Genomic DNA, 20,438 nt, shown 5'->3' with positions numbered 1-20,438 from the left:
CTTTGATGCAGCTTCTGTCCTGAAGAGGTCGCTTAAGGTAATGGTAGTTGTTACAAAAAACGGCCAGCAGATGGCAGCAGAGTATAGGAGATCAACCAGGGCCATATTGCAAAAAAAGCTATTTTCCCCAGCATTTTCAACAGATTTGTGAATAATTGCTGCAAAACGGAAACGGAAATATACTTTTTTTTCTTCCTGGTGACAGAAGAGACAATATTCTGTAGGTCTTGTAAATACAGTCAAAATCCAATAAAACAGTCGGGAGCAAAGGGGGTTGCTTCAGCGAAAATGGCTGGGAGTGAATGAGTTCATAATAACTATCTGTTATAACTAGTTAATAGATCATTACAAAACATTTAATTAATGAATTATTAATGATGTGTTTGTTAACAGTTTGTTAAAGATTTATAATGATGCTTATAGATATTTAATATATCATTAAACTCTTAGGTAATGAGTTACAGTTAATAATTATTAATAACTACAGTATACTTAATAAATGAGTAATATAACATGAACAATGCTTTATATATGTTAATGGTGCATTATTTTTTAAGTTGCAACTATTCCTAATTAATTACCTGTTAGTAAAGAATAACTAATTTATTAACAGTTTACTAATAATCTATTAACTAGTTATAAATGATAGATATTCTAAAGTATTACCCAACTTTTTCCACAGTTAACACGAGACTCATCTTTTTAGAGAAAACCTATGCAAGTCCTGAGTTGACTTTTGATTGAACCCTGAACCTCAGAAGTGTCAGGCGGATGTGTTAACGACTGTTTTGCCAATCAATTGACATTTTAGTCATATATGATCATCATAGTATCCATATGTGTCTCACCTCCAGGAAGGCCGTCCCAAACTTCCAGCCAGTCGTACTTGCAGTCCCCCTCTGCTCCCGGCAAGGGGTCATTCTCCAGGTCAAAGGTGAGGAAAGTGAGGCTCACGTCCATGCTGGGGGGCACGACGATGATGAAGGAGCACTCCAGGTTGTGGGGGTATTTGTCAGGGAAACCTGGAGACTCAATGAGACCCGAAGGACTTGTGAAGTTTCTGGAACAGTCTGAACCTAGGACGAAGACAAAAATGTATACATTAGGACAAATATGAGTTATATATTGAAGCATGCTGAGGAAGGCCTTATTGATAAATACATTCAGAGTGTGTCCCACTTCTTTTCTCCGTACAGTATGTTTACACTGACATGGTTGGTTGGTCATCCTATTAATAGCTTAAACACAACCTCGCGCACATGCATAAACACACGCACACACACGCAATAGTCTCATACCCGGTTTTAGGGTAATCTAAGCCCTTTAATAAATCCTCTACTGTAATATTCCCTCTATCAGTGCTCTGTCACACACAATTGGTGTGGTGGAATGGCACCATTATTCTAGTTTACTCAACCATGTATAGTCGCACACCCAAACATACACACACGCACACACACACATGCATAGACACACACACGCGCGCGCGAACACACACACACGACTGTCTAAGCCTCTTATAGTAACCCATTTCCCTCCAGACTGTTTGGGTGTCTGCGCTCGCATGCTTCCACAAGGAAATGAAGAGAAAGTAAGTAACACATCTACTCTCACATCTTTAAATACATTCAAATACGGGTGCGTTAGCTGCATTTAGAAGAGTTACGTTTACCAAACATACCCCCCCCCCCCCCCCCCCCAAAGTACAAATAAACAATCCTGATTGAATGACATTATGTGTCACATCTTGTGTCCTACTTATCAATCTGTTGTGCTTTTGACCTTCTCACACGTGTAACGACATCAGACACACACACACACCTACTCGCCCCCCTCAATAATGTGGGTCGGCGTGACTGCAAGCATGTGTGTGCGTGCGCGCAGCGCGATGGCCTGACCAGTTTGGTTGCCAGCAGCACTTTTACTCGCCGCCCCTCATTACTTCAAGTTCATGCACATCACATAAACACTTCTGGCCTCCTTTCACATGTGATATGTTCCTTTCATGCCCTCTTAACCTGTATTTGCACCTTGATGCTTTTGGAAACCAATATAGTGTACCATAATGTGCCGAAGCGGCAAAAATAGTCATTAGTCATTCCTCACGTTGAATTGTGTTTTCCACCCTTTGTGTGAGTCATTGCCAGTCTGCATCAAGAATGTTGTGGCTGCACTGCACAGTGATTTGTGTTGCTGGGTAGACTTTGGACAAGAGGGGAACAGTAGACAGCCGGGTCACAAGATTTCATTTATGCGACATCATTGGATATTAGGAGTATTTAAAACCACACTGAAACAATTTAACGGTCATTCGTCAAATTTGATTCTGGAGTAACAACATACACAGGAGTTAATTACGTTAAGTTAAGTTTTCTATTCTTCTAATTAGGGATGGGTCAAGGTATCGTACTTGTGATGGTGGATGATACTGGTAACGCTACTTGGCCTACTATCAGGAACTATAAATTAAAATTGAAAATGGCCACTAGTTTCAAGCAAATTTCAAAGAAAATGCTGTAGTGGGATAGATATATATATTTAATGATGTTACTATTTTATTTTAGATTTTTTTTGTGGTTGTATGTAGAGATGGGCGAGTACTGATACCAGTTATTGGTATTGGTGCCGATACCAGCCTTGTTTTAAGGTATTGTTATTCACAATGGTGGTCGATACCAATATTGGACACAATTTTGTGCCCATTTTACAATAATGAACTAGAAATTAGAAACTAGAAGAATAGACCAATGCCATTAAGTGTGTTCAATTTTAACGAAAATGCTACAGTAAATCAGGATATATAGGTATTTTTTTTAAATTTTTTATATTTGTCATTGTTTTTAGGGGACTTTTATGTACTAGTGGTATTGGTGTTTGGTATCGGTAATTGTGATTACGCAAGACTTAAGTACGGATATCGGTCTGAAAAAAGTGGTATCGAACATCCCTAATCTTATGTATCAAAAGCAATACTGGTATCGGTACTTGGTATCGGTTTTGGTGATGAATCAAGGGATGAGTACTCATACTGATATCAGTTTGAAAAAAAGTGGTATCGAACATCCCTACTACTTCAAGTAATTGCTAAATAAGGGTTTAAATAAGGGCTTAAAATGCCACTGCAGTTAAAATGCGTTGCTGCCGAGCTCGATCAACAACACAGCTGGAGCAGGCAAGCAAATGAGGTGGAGGTGGCCGCCTCTGAATTTTGTACACAGGAAAAACCCTGCAAATTTATAGTCCCTGATCATAAAATGGCCACTGGAGGCCAGCCGACACTGGTATCGATCGCTGTATAACTTGTACCGATACCTTGAAATAAAGCTGGGTATCGACCCAATAACTTGTTCACCGAGAGGCATAAAACTTTTTTTTTTTTTATCCATTTCTGTGTGTGTAAAAATGTACAGTAAAGTGCAACAAAAATGGAGCGAGCGATGTCGTGCAGACATGCCTTTGTTTGTGATGGCTCATCCTACATCTGTGCATTCATATACTGGATGCATGCGCGTGCGCGTGCGCGTGCGTGTGGGCGAGTGCATGTGTCTGGCGAATTCTGGGTCACAATAACAGCTGGGGGCGCACTGCCTAGACAGAAGGATTTGATTGGTTGCCCCACCAGGGATGCCTGTGTATTGGTCGGAATTCTTCTCCAGCAACCATAGTAACACAAGTGTAAACACAAACTGTTTGTTTGTCCACTTTTTGATACCTTCAGGAAAGTATCCAAGTATTTTGCATGTGGCGTATGCATCACCTATGAAGTATTGCGGAGATTTAAAATGTGAAGAAAAAAAGTATTATTTACTAGGCGAGTTTCAGCATCTGCAAACGTGCCCTTTCCGCTCCGACTTCAACTGTTACTCGGGTCGAAGGTCTGCTCGTCACAACACAACGACGTAGCGAGACAATCTCCCCCAACACAGACGGACGGGGATTAGGACCCTCTCTAAAATCCTCCTCTCTTAGGGACGAAGGACTCCAACCGGGGGGGGGGGGGGGGGGGGGGTATTTAATACACACCGCAAGGTGATTCAATGAACATTTGCACATCCAATACATAATTGAAAGTAAGCACTGAAATGGGCACGAACACACAGGAAGAGCATATTGACGTGTGTATGACGCGCACACACACACACTTTCATCCTGACACGTATATAAAACACAGCCGCCCACGCAACGCTAGCAGACGGCGAGTTGCACCTTTCAGGATAACAAGATCTTGTTAAGCGTATTCCAGCAGCTTGAATGTTCAAAATGTTCCCTCTTTGCCAGCCAGGTACACGCACACACTAATGCAAACACGCACACGCGCGCACACGTGCAATTTCTTGCTTTGTGGCCATGGAGTGAGAACAAGACAGTAGGCTACAGACTTTGAAAAGTCATTGAGGAAAAAGCTACTTGGACAGCCTTTTGAATCTCAACCACAGCTCCTTGCTCAGAAAGTTCACTTTATTACGTCTGTTCAACTGGAAAAGTTGTGACGGTTGTCAAAGATGACTGCTTTAACAAAGTTAATGACAAATACGTTACTGTAAAAAATGTAACTATCACTCTGTACTTATTATTTCCATTGGTGTTTATTTTTGCTTCGTTTGACCCATATTCTCAAATGCTTTACCTCGATGAATAAAGGTTTAAAAAAAAAAAAATGCTTCCACTGAACAAGACACAGTTGGATTCAGATGTCAGACTCATTATCCCGCTGTCACAAGTGCAAGCCATTTGAAGGTCATGGCCAGGTCATGGCAAACTGAGCCACTTAGTGGAAAATGTTGACAAAAAAGAGCTCGAGAGTTAAGTGTTCCCAAAAAAAAAAACATATTTGGGATAATTAATTGTGTAAAAGCAAACATCATACACTTTGCTGAAAAAGCGTTAGAAAGCAGAAATTCAGTGTTGCGGCAGTTTTGACTTAAGTCAGGTTTCCATCCAATTGTTTAGAATTTTTAAAGCAAATTTACTGAAAATGTGCAAAACGGACATGCGACTTATGCCTGTTTCCATCTGTTCTTGTTTTGCGAATATCGAGAGGGCACTCCGCCGCTGTAGGTGGCGGTATACACCATAGAGATGTGATCCACCAGTAATTTAAAAGAAGAAGAACAGGAAGCGACTGCACCCTACGATGCTTTTGTAATTCTTAATAAACCATAGCGTTTTCCCATCTAAAATAGCATTAATATTCGATTATTTAATTAATTTTAAAAATATTTCTGTTTCGTCGTCCCCTCCCAAACACACCTTACTTCATCGTCCAACATTGCCTTGTGACTACAGAAGATGCATCATGGCGACATTTCTAAATGATTGGTTTATCGGTATCAATTGAAAAATAGCATTATCGTGCATCCCTAATTTCAATCGGAACGACTAAAAAAATCTCCATGCTCTCTATAAAAAAAAAAAAAAAAAAAGAAAGAAAAAAAAAAAATCTCCATGCAAACCTGGCTAGTGTTGTGCATGACGGCAGACTCAAGCGTGAACTCCGACACTCATCCTAAAGTCGATTGAGGGGAATCGAGTGGCAAAAGACACACACAGTACAAATCCCTCCAGGCCGGTGGCCGAAAGTGAGACGCATCCATGTGGCCGAGCGCACGTGTTGTGTTAGTAACCTCAGCCCGCCCTGTGTGAGACAGTGTCTCTCAGGGCTCAGGACTCAATTAAACGGGCATGTGCGGAATGCTTTCAAGGGGAACGGGACAAGATGCGTCCCTATGTGTGTCTCACTTGTCCTTCATCTCAATTGGTCTCGCTTTGGCTGACCCCGCGGCGGCGTGAAGGGGATCTTTATGTCCAACACACACAATAAGATGTCATGCTCGGACAGACGGGCGACCATTGAAGGCAGACTGGTCTCGCATGGGCAGTCCAAAGGGGTCTCAAGGGTCCCCTGCTGAGTTGGTCTTCACCTGCTTAAGGTCTGGCATGACATCCGGGAGACAAATTAGGTCTGCTCACCCGATGAAGCATGCTGGCTCTCTTATGACAGTAGCGATACAGTCGCGGTTAGCCTGCTTTCAAAAGTGCACTAGACGTTATTTTGGGGGTGGGTCACGGGGATAAGGCCCCTCTTTGAGAGAGTTAAATAATCCAAACAAAGAGTTGTTACGCAGGAATGTTCACACCTGACCAGGGAGATTCATATTTACATTTAGCAAAGTGGGCAACACCCATAGAGATTATTAAAATCTTAACTTTAAATACGAGAGACCACACTCTCACAGTTCTTATAGTGTGAAATGTCATCAAACGACAGTCACAGGATGTCTGTTGTAGTACCAAGATTGACCTGTGAGAGGCAGCATGGAGCCCCATGGCACTTAGAATAGAACGCAACCAGATAATCTGTTATTTGTAGCCGCCATCCGTCACAGTCAAGGAATCTGCGGAAACGCCAAATTTGGTGTTGACCGCACACACATAAGGATTTGTGATCGGAAATAATGAACAGGTTTAACATTTACAATTGTTGAAACACACACCGCAAACCACAGGGATTATCAACCTCTCATGATAAGATTTCAGTGACATCCAACAATTAGGCATTTGTTGAGTTTGATCCGAAAGATGGAAAACGCTCATTTTTATATCCATCTCGGGGGAGGCCATTTTGTCACTTGCTGTCAATTTAAGATGACATCACAGTTGCTCAGGGCTCAGGCAACAACCAATCACAGCTCACCTGTTTTTGAAGCTGAGCTGTGATTGGTTGTTACATGAGACCTGCGCAATTGTGATGTCATTTTTACTCGACAGCAAATGCCAAAATGGCCGCCTGATATTGATTAAAAAAGTGCTTGATTTTGCTGCTTAACTCATATTCCACTAACGCAATACTAACCAAAATACCGTAACTCATTCACTCCCAGCCATTTTCACTGAAGCAATCCCCTTCGCTCCCGGCTGTTTTACTGGATTTTGACTGATTTTGCAAGACCCACAGAATATTGTGATCTGTTGCTATAAAAACATGGAACCTACCAAAAGAAAGATTAGAGTCTCATCAGGACAAAAAAGTATAGTTCTATTTTTTCTAATTGTTTTGCAGCAATTAGCATTAGAATATAGCTAAGTTTCATCATTATTCACAAATCTATTTAGAATTGTGACTAAATGAGCTTTTTTTCCCCCAACATGGCCCTGGTTGATCTCTTTTGCTCTGCTGCCACCTGCTGGCTTGGTTTGTGTAATAACTACCATTTCTTCAACTATTCTTTGCAGTTAAGAGATCAAAAAGCCTTCTGTATGATCTAGCATAAACAAAAAACATCTATGGGACATTTTAAACATTTAAAATAGAACATATTTATACGTTTTTGGGAGCGAATGAGTTAAACTAGTGGTGCTGCATAGAACATGTTATTGTCCAGAATTTTTGGGAGGTTGACTTCCCCTTTAAGATAAAAGTTCAAGTATATGAGAATGCATGTGCGTAGGTCTCGTAAGACACATCAGGCCCAAATTAGGTTGAACATCCATAAATCCACGGCACATTCGCTCAAGAATTGTACGCATATCAAGTAAGATTTATTTTATTTTTTTACAAAAGCAATGTTCACTATTGATTAACACTAGTAATAAAAGTAATAAATCAACAATAATACATTTCTGTAATGTTTTCTTCTTTTTTGTTACTTTCCTAGTACCGTTTGGTGAATTTGAATTTGAAAGGCCTAACAACCTCCACCGAGTTGAATAATAATTCACATCATGAATTGTCTCCTTACCAGTTTTGAAAATTTCGTAGCGCAGCGAGAAGCCGGCCCCCTGGTGGGCGTAGTCAGACACAAACTTGATGTGGAGGGCGGGTCCGGATGATATGATTGGTGCTGGGGCGATGTTGCTGCAATGCTTTGCCAATAAGTCGGCTGACTCAGAGTTGCCATCGTGGATCTCAACATAGTCATACCTACAAAAGACAAAAAACAACATGAATTTAATAATATCATCGCAAACACGGATGTGAGATACAGATGGGTGGAGTCATATCAACAGATCATACAGATATTGGAATGATAACATCAGTGACCTCAGTGCAACATGGAGGGGGGCTGGGGGGGAAGCAGAAATGTATTTGAATGCAATATTCACTGTCAGCAAAACTGCGGTTGTGTTATTACAGCTGCAGGGGAAGATATATAATTCACACATACCATCATAAACACCACACATATTATAAGTGCCGTACAACATAAAAATCTCCCATATATTTGGTGTACTTCATAATGAAATATAAAACGTTTTAATCAAATATAATATAAATACCTATATTGTTCTTTTTCATTGTTTCGTAAAAGCTTTTGTCTAATTTCAGTCATCCTTACATTTCGGTTAGATTGTCAACATTATTAGGAAGTGTGGTGTAAAAAAAAATATATATTTTTTTTTTATTTCATGTCTTTGATGTGGTCTGAGCACAAATGTTTGTCTCCGCGAGAGACGCACAATAGGAGTGTTGCCTGTGTGTCTGGACAACAAGCAGCAGGTCACCTGCTTGCCTTCAAAATAGCCTCCTGCCAACAAAATTCCTTCAAGCGCCTTGTCACCACAGAAGACATCAAGTTTGAGTGCGAGTTAAGCTAATTCCATTTTCACCAAGAGAATTAAAGACCGCCTAATAAGTACATCTAGAGTCTATTTGCACATCTTTAGCTACTTTATCGATCAGTTCGGACCGTAGTCACGTTAATTGCTCTTCTATTGAGCTTTTTACATCTCTCCAGTGTGATCAGTGCAGGAACCCTCAAAGTATGTCTGCTTTTATGGAGTTATGCACGGGAGATTAATCGATACTGCTGGCAAGTATTCATTACAGTAACATGGAAAAGCTCTTGCGTTACGTTTTGCATTGCTGACATACAGTAGTAAAAGTGATAAGAGGTGATTCCATCCATCCGAATGTTTTGATTGGATGAGCTGTAGAATAAACTCCACTGGTGCTTGTATGATATCTTTCCCTTAAAGGGAATGGAAAACGGACTTTTTATTGTTTATATACAAATAGTCTCTGGAGTGCATGCCCACCCATCAAGTGTAAACTTAAACAACCGAGTAAATCTTATTTATGTTTGGTGAAGTTGTTTCCAGGCGAAACACCTATTCCCATCACTTTTTTTTTTTTTCTCCCTGGGCTCCTCCAACATGTTGTCACTCACATAAGAGACACTGTGTGGGAAAAGCGGGATTCAAATGTAAGAATGCAGCATTTTGGGGATGTTTTCCCCAAAAACTCCTAAAAAAAGGAGAATTGCAAGCAATTAAAGTGTGGTATATGGCCTCGTGCGCACCATAGTCAAAGTCATAATTAGGTTGTCCTCACCTACTTATTTTCAGCAGCGGCGTTGTGTGAGTGCTGCGTTTTCTCAGGAAAAGTAGGGAATTGGGGAGAAAGTTAATCACTGTTATACTGGACTGCGTCCTAACAAGTGGAGCGGATACGTCAATATAGTGAATTATAATGCCTGTGTGAGCTACGAGCGCGCACACAAATCACCGCAATGACGTACATTGAAAATATACTGTATACATGTCTAATTACAACTACTGCAAACATGTTTAAAAGAAAAAAAAGAAGCTATACTTGGAAAAATATATGTACGGCATATTTGTGTAATTATTGTTGACTTACAGAGTCCGATCAGTACATAACTTTTCTTAAGTCAAGGTCCAGACTTTTGGGTAGAGGTAGAACAATATGTTGAAAATATTCTTACTTCAAGTTTTTTCTAATTTTTTTTTTTTTTTCAAATCTTATATATATAAGAGAGAGCTTTGATTTAAAATTCTAACAAAAAGATCATCATGGCTTGAAAGGTTTTCGGTAAGTGAAAACTTAAAACATGTAAATAGCTCCCTATTGTTTTTTTTTTTTACAGTAAATAAAGTTTTCCCAAATTTCAAAAGATCTGAAATGTTACATTTTCAATTCACTTATTTTGGTTTTAATATCAAATAAAAACAGACGGCACAGAAAGTTCCCTGGGTTAATAAGAGCATCTCTTCAAAATAACTGGACATTTAAATAAATAGTTCTCTGTAGTTAATACAGTTTTAAATTGATCTATTATGGTCAGATTTTAAAAAAAGATCGATATTTGTCAAAATGCTGAATATCGGCACCAATAATCGGCCCGGACGATAATCGATCCGTCCCGACTTTTTGGATCCACAACTGAGATGCTATTTGTCTTGTCTTACTGATGCCATGCTACATATTCCAGTTCCAGTTGTGAAGTGCCTGTTCCAAAAATTGGAACTGCATCCTGACCAACTTTTTATTTTTTAGCTCTACTGGTAACAAACACAGGAAATATAACTTCCTTATTAGTCTGTAAGTGAGGTAAGGAACCAGTATTTATTTTTCATTTAATACATTTTTGGATGGATGGATGTTTTATTCATCCTGTGGGGGACATTATATGGTCACAGTAGCAATATTTAGTAGATAGATATTCTTTTTAATAATACATAATCCACCATAAAAGTTACGTTCCACATTGAAACTTGAGAGGAATTATCACAAAATGTTTTGTTTTTTTTGTTTTGTTTTTTTACTGTACAGTGACTTTGCATCAAATCTTAGCAATTATTATGAAAAGTGACTTGTTTGCACTCCCGCTGCCTCTACGCATTCTCCCATGACATCAAAGTAGGTGTACAACAGAATACCACACCCGTCCTTCCGTACAACACTTCCTTGTCAACTCAAAAGACAAAGGCCGCCTTTTGAAATCGTGACATAAGGTTCCGAATGAAAAGAAAATGCTTACGGATTCAGCCATCAGAGTGAGAATGCGGTCACAGAGAACCTGACACTGCATTCGCTCCTGTTGGACTGACTGCCACAGGTGCCCCCCCCCCACCCTCCCCCTTCCCAACCCCATCCTGTCCTCCCTTCCCCCGTTTGGCTCCGAGCCTTCACATCCGCATTTAAGCGAGCACACGGTAAACACACTGATACACGCACGCACACACACACACACACACACACACACAGCGCCCGTGGCTTGCATGCATCCATAGATGAGCTGGAGGTTTCCTTCAATCCGTTCTGTGTGGGAGGAACACGGCTTCCAACACGCTGCTCAAATCCCATCATCGCTCTCTCTCTTACGCTCTCTCCTTGCCATCGACAAACCCACAAAAATAAAACTACAAATATTCCACAGAGCCGGCGGGTTTGTTGCACAGACTTGCCTGAAGGGAATGACAAGGAGTGGGAATTTGTTTCACACGTTTGCCTTGAAATTCGTCGGTTATCAAGGGGTGTAAAAAACAGGATTTGGCTTGCTGGTAGGGGAGGAAATGATGAAAAAAAGCCAATTGCCTTCACTGTGAGGCTTCAGTAAGAAGGACCGGCGGGTTGCTGTAGAACACCATGTCGTAGACAGAACATTTATATGAATTGGTGGTTTTGCGGTACGTTGTTCTTTCCAGAAAAGAGAAAACAAAAAAATATGAACTGTCTTTAAGTTGTGTCTTCTTTTATATAGAGAGTTTCTTTAAGCATGAGTGTGTCTTCAGCTGTCTGGAGCGACACACTCATGCACACGCGTATCGATAATCGGGCCAAATTTGAGCATTTTCCTCCACTTACCAATGCGAAAAACACAATTGAGTCTAACTGGACCACAATATTGAATCTATTTGTCCCCATTCAACTTTAAAATCAACTACCAGCCGAGCTGCTATAAAATCCAACTCGGGGATTGAACCCAGGAAGCGAGCGTGTCTCACGTTTAGGAGCACAGAGCACTTCCTGTGAGCTAAAATTCTGGGCTGCCTTCGCAGCTCAACGCTCTATTTGAAGTATTCTTTCCTTCATGGCTTCACCATCCTTGAGGAAAAAATGGGTAATCTAGCTCACAGATATACGGTGCGCATTGGCGGAGATTTAAAAGTGGGTATACGCCATGTTGACTGAAAAAAAAAAAGTGTACCACTGGGCTCAAACTTAATGAGGACAAGCGCTACAAAAAATGGATGGAAACTGAAGTTCAAGTTTAGCGGAAAAGAGGGTGTCAAATGTAACTTCAGAACTAAAATGACCAACTTTGTTTTTAGTTTGGTTATTTTTAAGAAAGGGATATGAAACCAGTCACATCAGAGGCAAACTGTCAGATAAAAAGGATGTTGAAACATGAAGAGTTGTCGACCATTTACTCATATCTGATGTGAGTGTATTAAAGGGGTAGTCAACACCCCCCCCCCCCCCCCAAACATTTCTTGACAATTTCTGGTTAATATTGCGTTAATGGAATATGAGGTAAGCAGCAAAATCCAGCAGTTGTTCTCAATATCATAAAGCGGCCATTTTGCCATCACAGTTGTTCAGGTCACAGGTAACCACCAATCACAGCTCGGCCTCTGAAAATAGATGAGCTGTGATTGGTCGTTGCCTGAACCCTGAGCAACCGTGATGTCATATTCAGTCAACAGCAAGTGGCAAAATGGCCGCCCCCTGAGATGGATAAAAACGGCTGGATTTTGCTTCATAACTCTTATTCCACTAATCAGAACGTCATGTTTAGACTAGTGAGGTCATATTATTGTCAAGAAATGTTTAAGGTTGACTTCCCCTTTAAAAATATTTACACATTTTTGGTTTGTTGAAAAATGGTCATTATTGACGTGTGTATGTGTCTATCTAACTTTGTCCAACTGTAATCTCCTGGACAATTAATCAATGCCTCATTATGGCTTTAACATATATTGATCGGGCTCGCCCATCAAAATTACAAACACACACAATACAGTTATGGATCAGACAAGCCTTCGGGGCCTCGGGGAGCGTCTGAGTATCACAGCTCTGCATTTATGCACATGTGTGACCGAGGTCGACGGCGGTGGAGGATAAAAGAACACGAAAGGGACTTTTGTCACATACAGAAAAGAAGCTTTAAGTGAGAGAAAAGTCTAAATTTGCCGCATTTGTCATGCTTCCTGTTTTTCTGCGAAAGGAGGAAGGAAGGACTCAGGGGTGATTCACTAGGGGCCGACGAGGAGGACGAGGTGATGAAGAGGGAGACGTGCGGGGAAGTGCCGGCTGAAGAAGGTGCGTGATCAGATGGAAGATGATAGATGGGGTCAGTTTGAAGGCGGTGACGAGGCTGGAGGGGGACGAAGGGTCAGAGGAATCCAGGGAGGAGAAGGGGAGAGAGGAAGGGAAGCTGTCAGGAAGATTTGCGCCTGCGCTCAACAGACCCTGACGCTGCAGTTTTCCCTACCTAGTGTGTGTGTGTGTGTGTGTGCGCTCGCGCACTCACTCACACACACACACACACTCCTTCCAAAGACGGCAAATAGAGATCCAGCTTTCGCAGACGGAGCCGAGAGGAAAATGTGAAGTAGACAACCAGCTGCTGTGTTGAAAGGCAACATAGCCGCTCAAAATATGACGCTGGAGCAGCTCTTTAACCTTAACTGTCTCCGGGGTCACCTCATGAAGAATTTAATATCACTTTGTTGGCAGACGAAATCTTATTTATACACGCTCGCACGCATACACAAGCAGCCCCCCCCCCCCTCCCACCACCCGCCCTTTTTCCAGTTGTTTTGCTGAGACCTTTTATACACTTATGCCAGTTATTGGTTGGAGAAAAAAACAGCTGATGACAGGAGAAATATTCCTAATATCTCCCTGTGATTTTCTTAAGCAGACTGCATTGCCCATCGGTGAACATGAGGCTTACAAAGTGTAAAAATAGTTTCCATCCATTGTAAATGGTAAACTACAATGGCACTCCACGCCAGCCAAGGCCAAACTGTCCTAATTTGGACCCGCTCCAAAATTCATAGATGACCTCCTCCGGCATAAGTTCACTCTGTCATTGCATTACATGCATTGATTACGCAGTGCCTCATATGGCATATTAATTGGCTACTCGGACTGAAAGTGGACTTCATACATCCTTGAAGACCCTGTAGCGGGATAGCATGCCGCTAATCAAGGTTATTTGAGTTAACCCAAAAAAAACAATATACGTCAAATTAATTGAACTCCCTATTTGAACCCTGCCACCAATGATAAGGCCTCGTGGTGCATCTCATGTGATTGAGAAAAGAGAAGCTACACTTAGTCACGATTAGCTGCTAATCTTGGCATCCATGCACGTTTTTTTTGTTTGTTTTTTATACACCAGAGTTTATGTGCGTTCCTCTCACTTCCTCCTTAAACAAAATGAGCACTATATCAGAATCTTAATGAAAGAATTGTTTTCACTCACTGACCAGCCCGTCATCGATTTGACCAGCGCAGCCACTGGGAGCTCTGCATAATGTAATGCTTTATATAGATTACAGATTAGTATTTTAAATCACTATCGGGGCCGTAATAAATCTGATTACTTCGGCATTGTTATATAATGAAACAACCCTTGACTGATTGCTGCGCGGTACGTGTGTGTGTGTGCGTGCGTGCGTGCGCGCGAGATGATAGACGAGTCTTCTCCCCGTTCTTGGCATCTTTACCCTGTGGACTTAACAGATCAATTTCAGCTTGAGATGTTACTATCATCATCTTACATCCTGATATGGATTATTAATTATGATGTAATATGAAATGCAACTTGACAAACTGAAATGTTTGCTTGCAATGTTTGTGGTAAGACTGATCATGTGAGCCTTACAAAACAAGACGACTGCACTACCAGATGCTTAACGCAAAATAAAATAAAAAAGATAGTTTAGTTTTTACACTTGCTGCACTCAACTAGACGGTCCCCTGCCGGGAAAGTGACAGCCTAAAATGCAAGGGTCTCACAAGCACGGGTTAAAAGAAGGGAAAGTAGTAGTTGTTTTGTTGTTTTTGTCCAATGTGGAAGAAGAGCAAAAAAAAAACACAATTCCTTTTCAGTCTTGTGCTTTCAACAAACAGCCAGGTAAAATATTGATGCCGCGTTTCCACCACGGAAATGTCAGAATGATTTTAGCAAATCTGAGAGGGGGAATTCTCCTGATCTATTATTGATGTCAATGGGGACGCTGTGTGGTTGAAAAGACAAAGTGTATGAGCACTGAATTTGCATTGAACGTGTACTTGCACTTCTGCATTCGCATACATCACTTTCACAAAACAAGACCCAGCGGCGAGTGCTTGAGTTGTTGCCACACCTGCCAGTGCACATGAAGACCCTATAAAGTCCATTTAAAGGGGAAGTCAACCCCCCAAAAATGTCTTGACAATCATATGTTCTACTCGTCTAAATACAGGATTCTGGTTAATATTGCGTGAGCGGAATACGAGTTAAGCCATAAAACCCAGCAGTTGTTATCAATATCAGGAGGCGGCCATTTTGTCAATTGCTGTCGCGTGAAAATGACATCAACAGCCAATCACAGCTCAGCTTCATAAAACAGGTGAGCTGTGATTGGTTGTAATCAGAGCCCTGAGCAACAGTGATGTCATCTTCAGTCGACAGCAAGTGGCAAAATGGCCGCCCCCTGCGATGGATTTAGCTGCTTAACTCATATTCCACTAATGTAATATTAATCAGAATGTCACGTTTAGACTAGTGAGGTATTATTGTCAAGAAATGTTGTCCAGTTTTGTCCTTCGCTTTGAAAGGTGCCAAATAACTGTACGGTTGCGCAAAACAATCTTTTCCAAGTACGACTTTACAATCATTTCCCTCCACAGCTGGTTTGACTGCAGGCTGCTTAATCAATCTCCAACTTCTTTAGCAGCATGGGTTCATTATTTCCCAGCATGCCTGTTTGCCCTCATGTCTGTATTGTGGCTGCATCCTGGATTTCAATTTTTGCGCCGCCCGCCATTCTCGCATTTCTCCCAGTTTCACTCAAGCCAAAAACAGTGACGGATGGAGAAGTGTCTCCTGACTGGGTTAATCTGTTCAAAGTGTGAAAAAGCATCCTGGAAGTGTAAATGTGTGGTAATTAGGATCTGATATTAAGAGATGAGGGACTCTGGGAGGTCCCAAAGTGATTATTGTGGGCTAGCTGAAGCCAGGGAAACAGGAAGAGAGTGGGATGACCAAATATGCACGGCAGCTCTCACACAAAGTGCTGAAACGTTTTGCAGCATAACACATCCTCAATTTGGAGGGGGGAAAAAAATCAATTGCACTGACTAAAGGGAAAACATGAACGCAATTGCACACGATTATTTCCTTTGAATGCTGGGAGAACATTTCATTACCTGCAGTCCAGCTTTTCGATCTCAAAGTGCGGGTTGAAGTTGAGCACAATGCGCTGAGAAGGTTCTGGCGCCGTGATGACCCAGCGGCAATTCTGATGGGGGGGATACTCCAGCGGGTAGCCGGGGGTGGTGATGTAGCCCGCGTCACTGGCATCCAGATAGCCCCCACATGGCTCAGAGGCTGTGAGCGCACAAGACAAGCAGGAGGGATTACAATCCTCAAATTGGAACGCTGAATCCTGACTAAGGGCATGTCAATGACGAAAATTGCTCAACTAATGACCAACCCAAATTGTAGTGCGGCTAATTTGAGTTCATTGACAAAATTTGTGTGATAATAATAATAATAATAATAATAACGTCACATTTATATCAGCAAAATTAGCTTGAAAAGGAAAATCAGGCGCACAAAGGAAATTATAACTCCACCGTCGTCATTTTGTAAGATTTGAGGATAATTTTACACACTTGCTAAATGCTAAAAGTAGCCACTATTAAAAGGAAAACCTTTTTCAAAATCCAAAGTATGCTATACTTTATTCTTGTAAAATGCTTATAGTGTAATGTGTTTTCTTATTTTACATGTGATCCTAATATGCCTTCATAAAATTAGGGATGAGCAAGTACCGATATCAGGTATCCGTATCGGGCCAATACTCAGCATTATATCAAGGTATCGGAATATCGCAACGGTAGCTGATATCGAAATTAGAAGAATAGAAAATTAGGGGTAGACCGATTATTGTGCCGATGTTCTGCATTTTGACGAATATCCGTATCGGCCTATTTAAAAAAAATTGATGGCCAATAATAATTCTATTTCAAATTGTGTTAGCCTCAGGTAGCGAAAATGTTCAGTTAACATTATAAGAGATGTTGCTGAGCCTGGGAACGCTCTGCACCTTTTGTTTGAAATGATAACAAAGACAAGTAAAAATTTAACATTTTTGATATTTCAAAATTTTGGGGAAACTTAAAGAATATGGAAGACTTAAACATTCAAATCTGAAAAGTTGTTCAATAAATTCAAGTTAAGAATTGGAATTTGTATTTTTTTTAATTTGACACCAATATTTGTTTCCATTTTACTGAAAATGAATATCGGCTCCAAATATCGGTTATCGGCCTCTTTCGCTACTAATAATCCGTATTCGGCCTTGAAAAAAATTATCAGTCTATCTCTATAGAAAATTGCCAATAATTTCATGCAATTTTAGGAAAATGCTACATTGAGATATATAGGTCTTTCTTCAGATACACATCTGTTATTGTGTTTTTTTTTGGTGTGTATCAAAAGCACTGTTGTTTTTGGTACTTAGTATCGGTATTGGTGACGACTCAAAGAGTTGGGCATTGAACAATCTCTGCATTATATCATGTATCTTAAGTCTCATACCATGCAAATATTTAAGCATTACGTACATTCCAATTCGATTTTGTATTTTAGTGTCACAATGAGTATCAAACAAAAATAAACGAAAAACGAGATTTGCCCAAAACGTTGCTCAGACAGGATGAGACGGGGTTTTTTTTAAATACATTTTTAAAAAATTTAAAAAAGCTCTACCTCCCCACACCCCAAATGTTCCATGAAATTGAGTTTACGGGTGGTCAAAGTGTTGCTGACAGCAAACAGGCAAATAACAAAACCAAAAAATTTTCAAGAAAAAAACATGGTGGCTGCAACTCCTTACAAATCCCGATAAGCCGCTGTGTACAAAGCAGATAAGGAGGACGATAAGGGCCGTGTTTGCGGAGACAGGATATGGCCAACAAAGAAGTGAGCGTCTAAGTGGATGTGGTGTCAAAGATCGACGCAACATCATGATATACAAAGACCTCCATTCACTGCCCAACACACACACAATGAATGGAGCATCCACATGCCACAGTTCGTGTCACCGAGCAGCTCCTTCGTGTCAGCGACCATACGCGTGTGCGTGTGCGTGCGTGTGGCAGCTCCTGCTCAATGGCTCTCATTCAGCAGTCTGACACAACTCCCATCATAAGTCACATCTTTGGGTGACAGCCGATGGCAAAACATGCCCAGCTGCACACAACTGGACCCTTATTGCAACGTTGCTGTCTATTGTGTCGCAAGATGAGCAGCCCGCTTAATACACTCCACGGACTCTTTTGGCTTAAAGACTAACAAGGAGGCATGTTAAGCATCATGCAAGGTATGAGTGTAATGTTTAGTAAAAGGGACATATTAGGGAAAATGGACTTTTAATGGCTTGTATGCAAATGAGGGTCTCTGAAGTGCTGCTCACCTATTAAGTGTGAAATTAAACAACCAAGTATATCTTCTTTTTTTTTTTTTTATCTCTATTTATGAGAGAGACATTGCTTTCACCGGCTAGGACATGATCCGCTATGCCGGGAGAGGATCCAGAACCACCTTTAGAGCTACTCTCTCACAAATGCTATCATGCCAAAGCCAAAACATTTTGAAACTGAAAGTTATACAGTAAATATGGTTTTAACAAATATGTTGGACAAAGGCCTTGGTGGGTTGTTAGTTATGTGATGGCATATCATTTTTTTTTATGACTGCGCAGAGTGCAATGACTCAGCACAATATTAAAAGTTTCACGACTATGAATAGACAGGAGGTGGAGAATGTGGTTATGGCATTATCAGTTACGGTCATCGTTTAAAAAAAAAGAGGCTGTAAATAGAAAGCAAACAGTCGTCAAATGTCTAATTTGGGGTGAAATGTACATAACATTTGCACTCTTTCTGTTTGAATTACGATGCTGTTGGAAGTAGTGTGCTATCGTTAGCTCGCTAGCACACCAGCGCTACTTTGCTAGCATGCTCGCCATTAGCACGTTAGCAGGCGTATCTAATGGACGTTAACAGGCCTATATGAGGGATATTTTTTTAATTTGCTTTTATGTTTATGTTCTCTATGATAATTAGATTATGTTATTTAACTACTTATAAATAATAAATAAATAAATAATTATTGGATTTTCTGTGTTTTTGAACTGTTGTCACAGCATGCTTAACAGCAATAAATGCCTTTTGTAAAAATAAAAACTTGGTCCTGTATTTTCGACTGGAGGGGAATAACAAACACAGAAAAAAAAAGAAGTTTGTAAGTACAAAATGTATAGAAAATACATTAACTCATTCGCTACCACAATCATTTTAACTATTTCTATTAGTTAAAAAAATATATATACTTAACAAGAGTATGAAAACCTAGATTTTTTTATTGTACATTTAGAACAGATTAAAAATTTGTGATTAATCGTGAGTTAACTTTTGAAGTCATGCGAATAATTACGAATAAAAATTGTAATCGCCTGACGCCCGTAATTTTTAATAATCATCTCGTCAGGCGATAATTTTTTTTTAATTGTTATTAATCACATGACTTCACTAGTATCTCACGATTAATCACAAATTTTATATCTGTTCTAAATGTACATTTTCATACTCTTGTTAACAAAATTGGAAACAAATGATAAAATAATAGAAATAGTTCAAATGAATTTTTGACGTTTATAGCCGTCAATGGCAGTGAATGAGTTAAGTATTGTAGCGCTTGTGTACATTTGTGTGCCTTTAGGAGGCGGGGCCTGGTGAAGTGACATGAGCGCTTGTGTGAGACCTGCAGCTGACAGCAGCTTCTGCGTGAGTGCGCTCAAGACTGTTTTCCTGGCATTCAGGCATTACCGTAACGGAAAAACACAATATAGCACGGGACCACTGTATGCACAGACTCTCGAGCAACGAGCGAAAAAAGGTCACAGCTCAGCATGCAGCAGTCCGACTGATTGATACCCAAACTGGTGTCTACCTTCAGCTGTCTGTAAACAATCACCGATCACCTTTGTGTGCCCCCCTTCGTACCCATTTCTATCTTTCGTGCTCCCCCCTGAAATTTTTAGAGTCAACTGGTCGCGCTCGCTCTCGTCCTATCTGTTTCCCATCTCCCTGGTGACATATGGCAACGCAGGAGTAGAGTTACAAGGCCAGTGAAATCCTGCCGGGCTTATCTCATCCCGGCACCATTTGGATTCGTGTTAAACGACCCGGAAACCTCGCAGCACAGCGGCAGCCAATCACCTCTTGTCAAACACAGCATTAGCTACCTGCACAAATTTCATACACAAGTTTCATAAGTTCGTTTTACAAGGTCAATCGGTTTAATATTGTTATTATTATTATTGGAGACATGAATCGCCATTTTGAGGGCCACAAAAGCTCACAAATATTTGTAAGTATGAGAATGCTTGTTTTTGGGATATTTAAAACC

At 40.6% G+C, this 20,438-nt stretch overlaps 1 protein-coding gene across 4 annotated transcripts in view; it reads right to left on the bottom strand.

The window, feature by feature from the left end:
• LOC147164657 (neuropilin-2-like) overlaps positions 1-20,438 on the bottom strand; it is a 92,353-nt gene that overhangs the window by 60,430 nt on the left and 11,485 nt on the right. For all 4 annotated transcript variants that reach the window (XM_086090969.1, XM_086090972.1, XM_086090970.1 and 1 more), the window contains exons 2-4: positions 16,169-16,349; positions 7,740-7,921; positions 849-1,076 (exon numbers count right to left, since the gene is read on the bottom strand). In XM_086090969.1, coding sequence (XP_085947095.1) covers positions 849-1,076; positions 7,740-7,921; positions 16,169-16,349 — 591 coding nt within the window. The remainder of the gene's footprint in view (positions 1-848; positions 1,077-7,739; positions 7,922-16,168; positions 16,350-20,438) is intronic.

This window comes from Leptonotus elevatus, chromosome 12, assembly GCF_054856555.1.
Source record: "Leptonotus elevatus isolate MCC_2025b chromosome 12, RoL_Lele_1.0, whole genome shotgun sequence".
NCBI lineage: Eukaryota > Metazoa > Chordata > Actinopteri > Syngnathiformes > Syngnathidae > Leptonotus > Leptonotus elevatus.
This window is presented reverse-complemented; position numbering and strand designations above follow the sequence as displayed.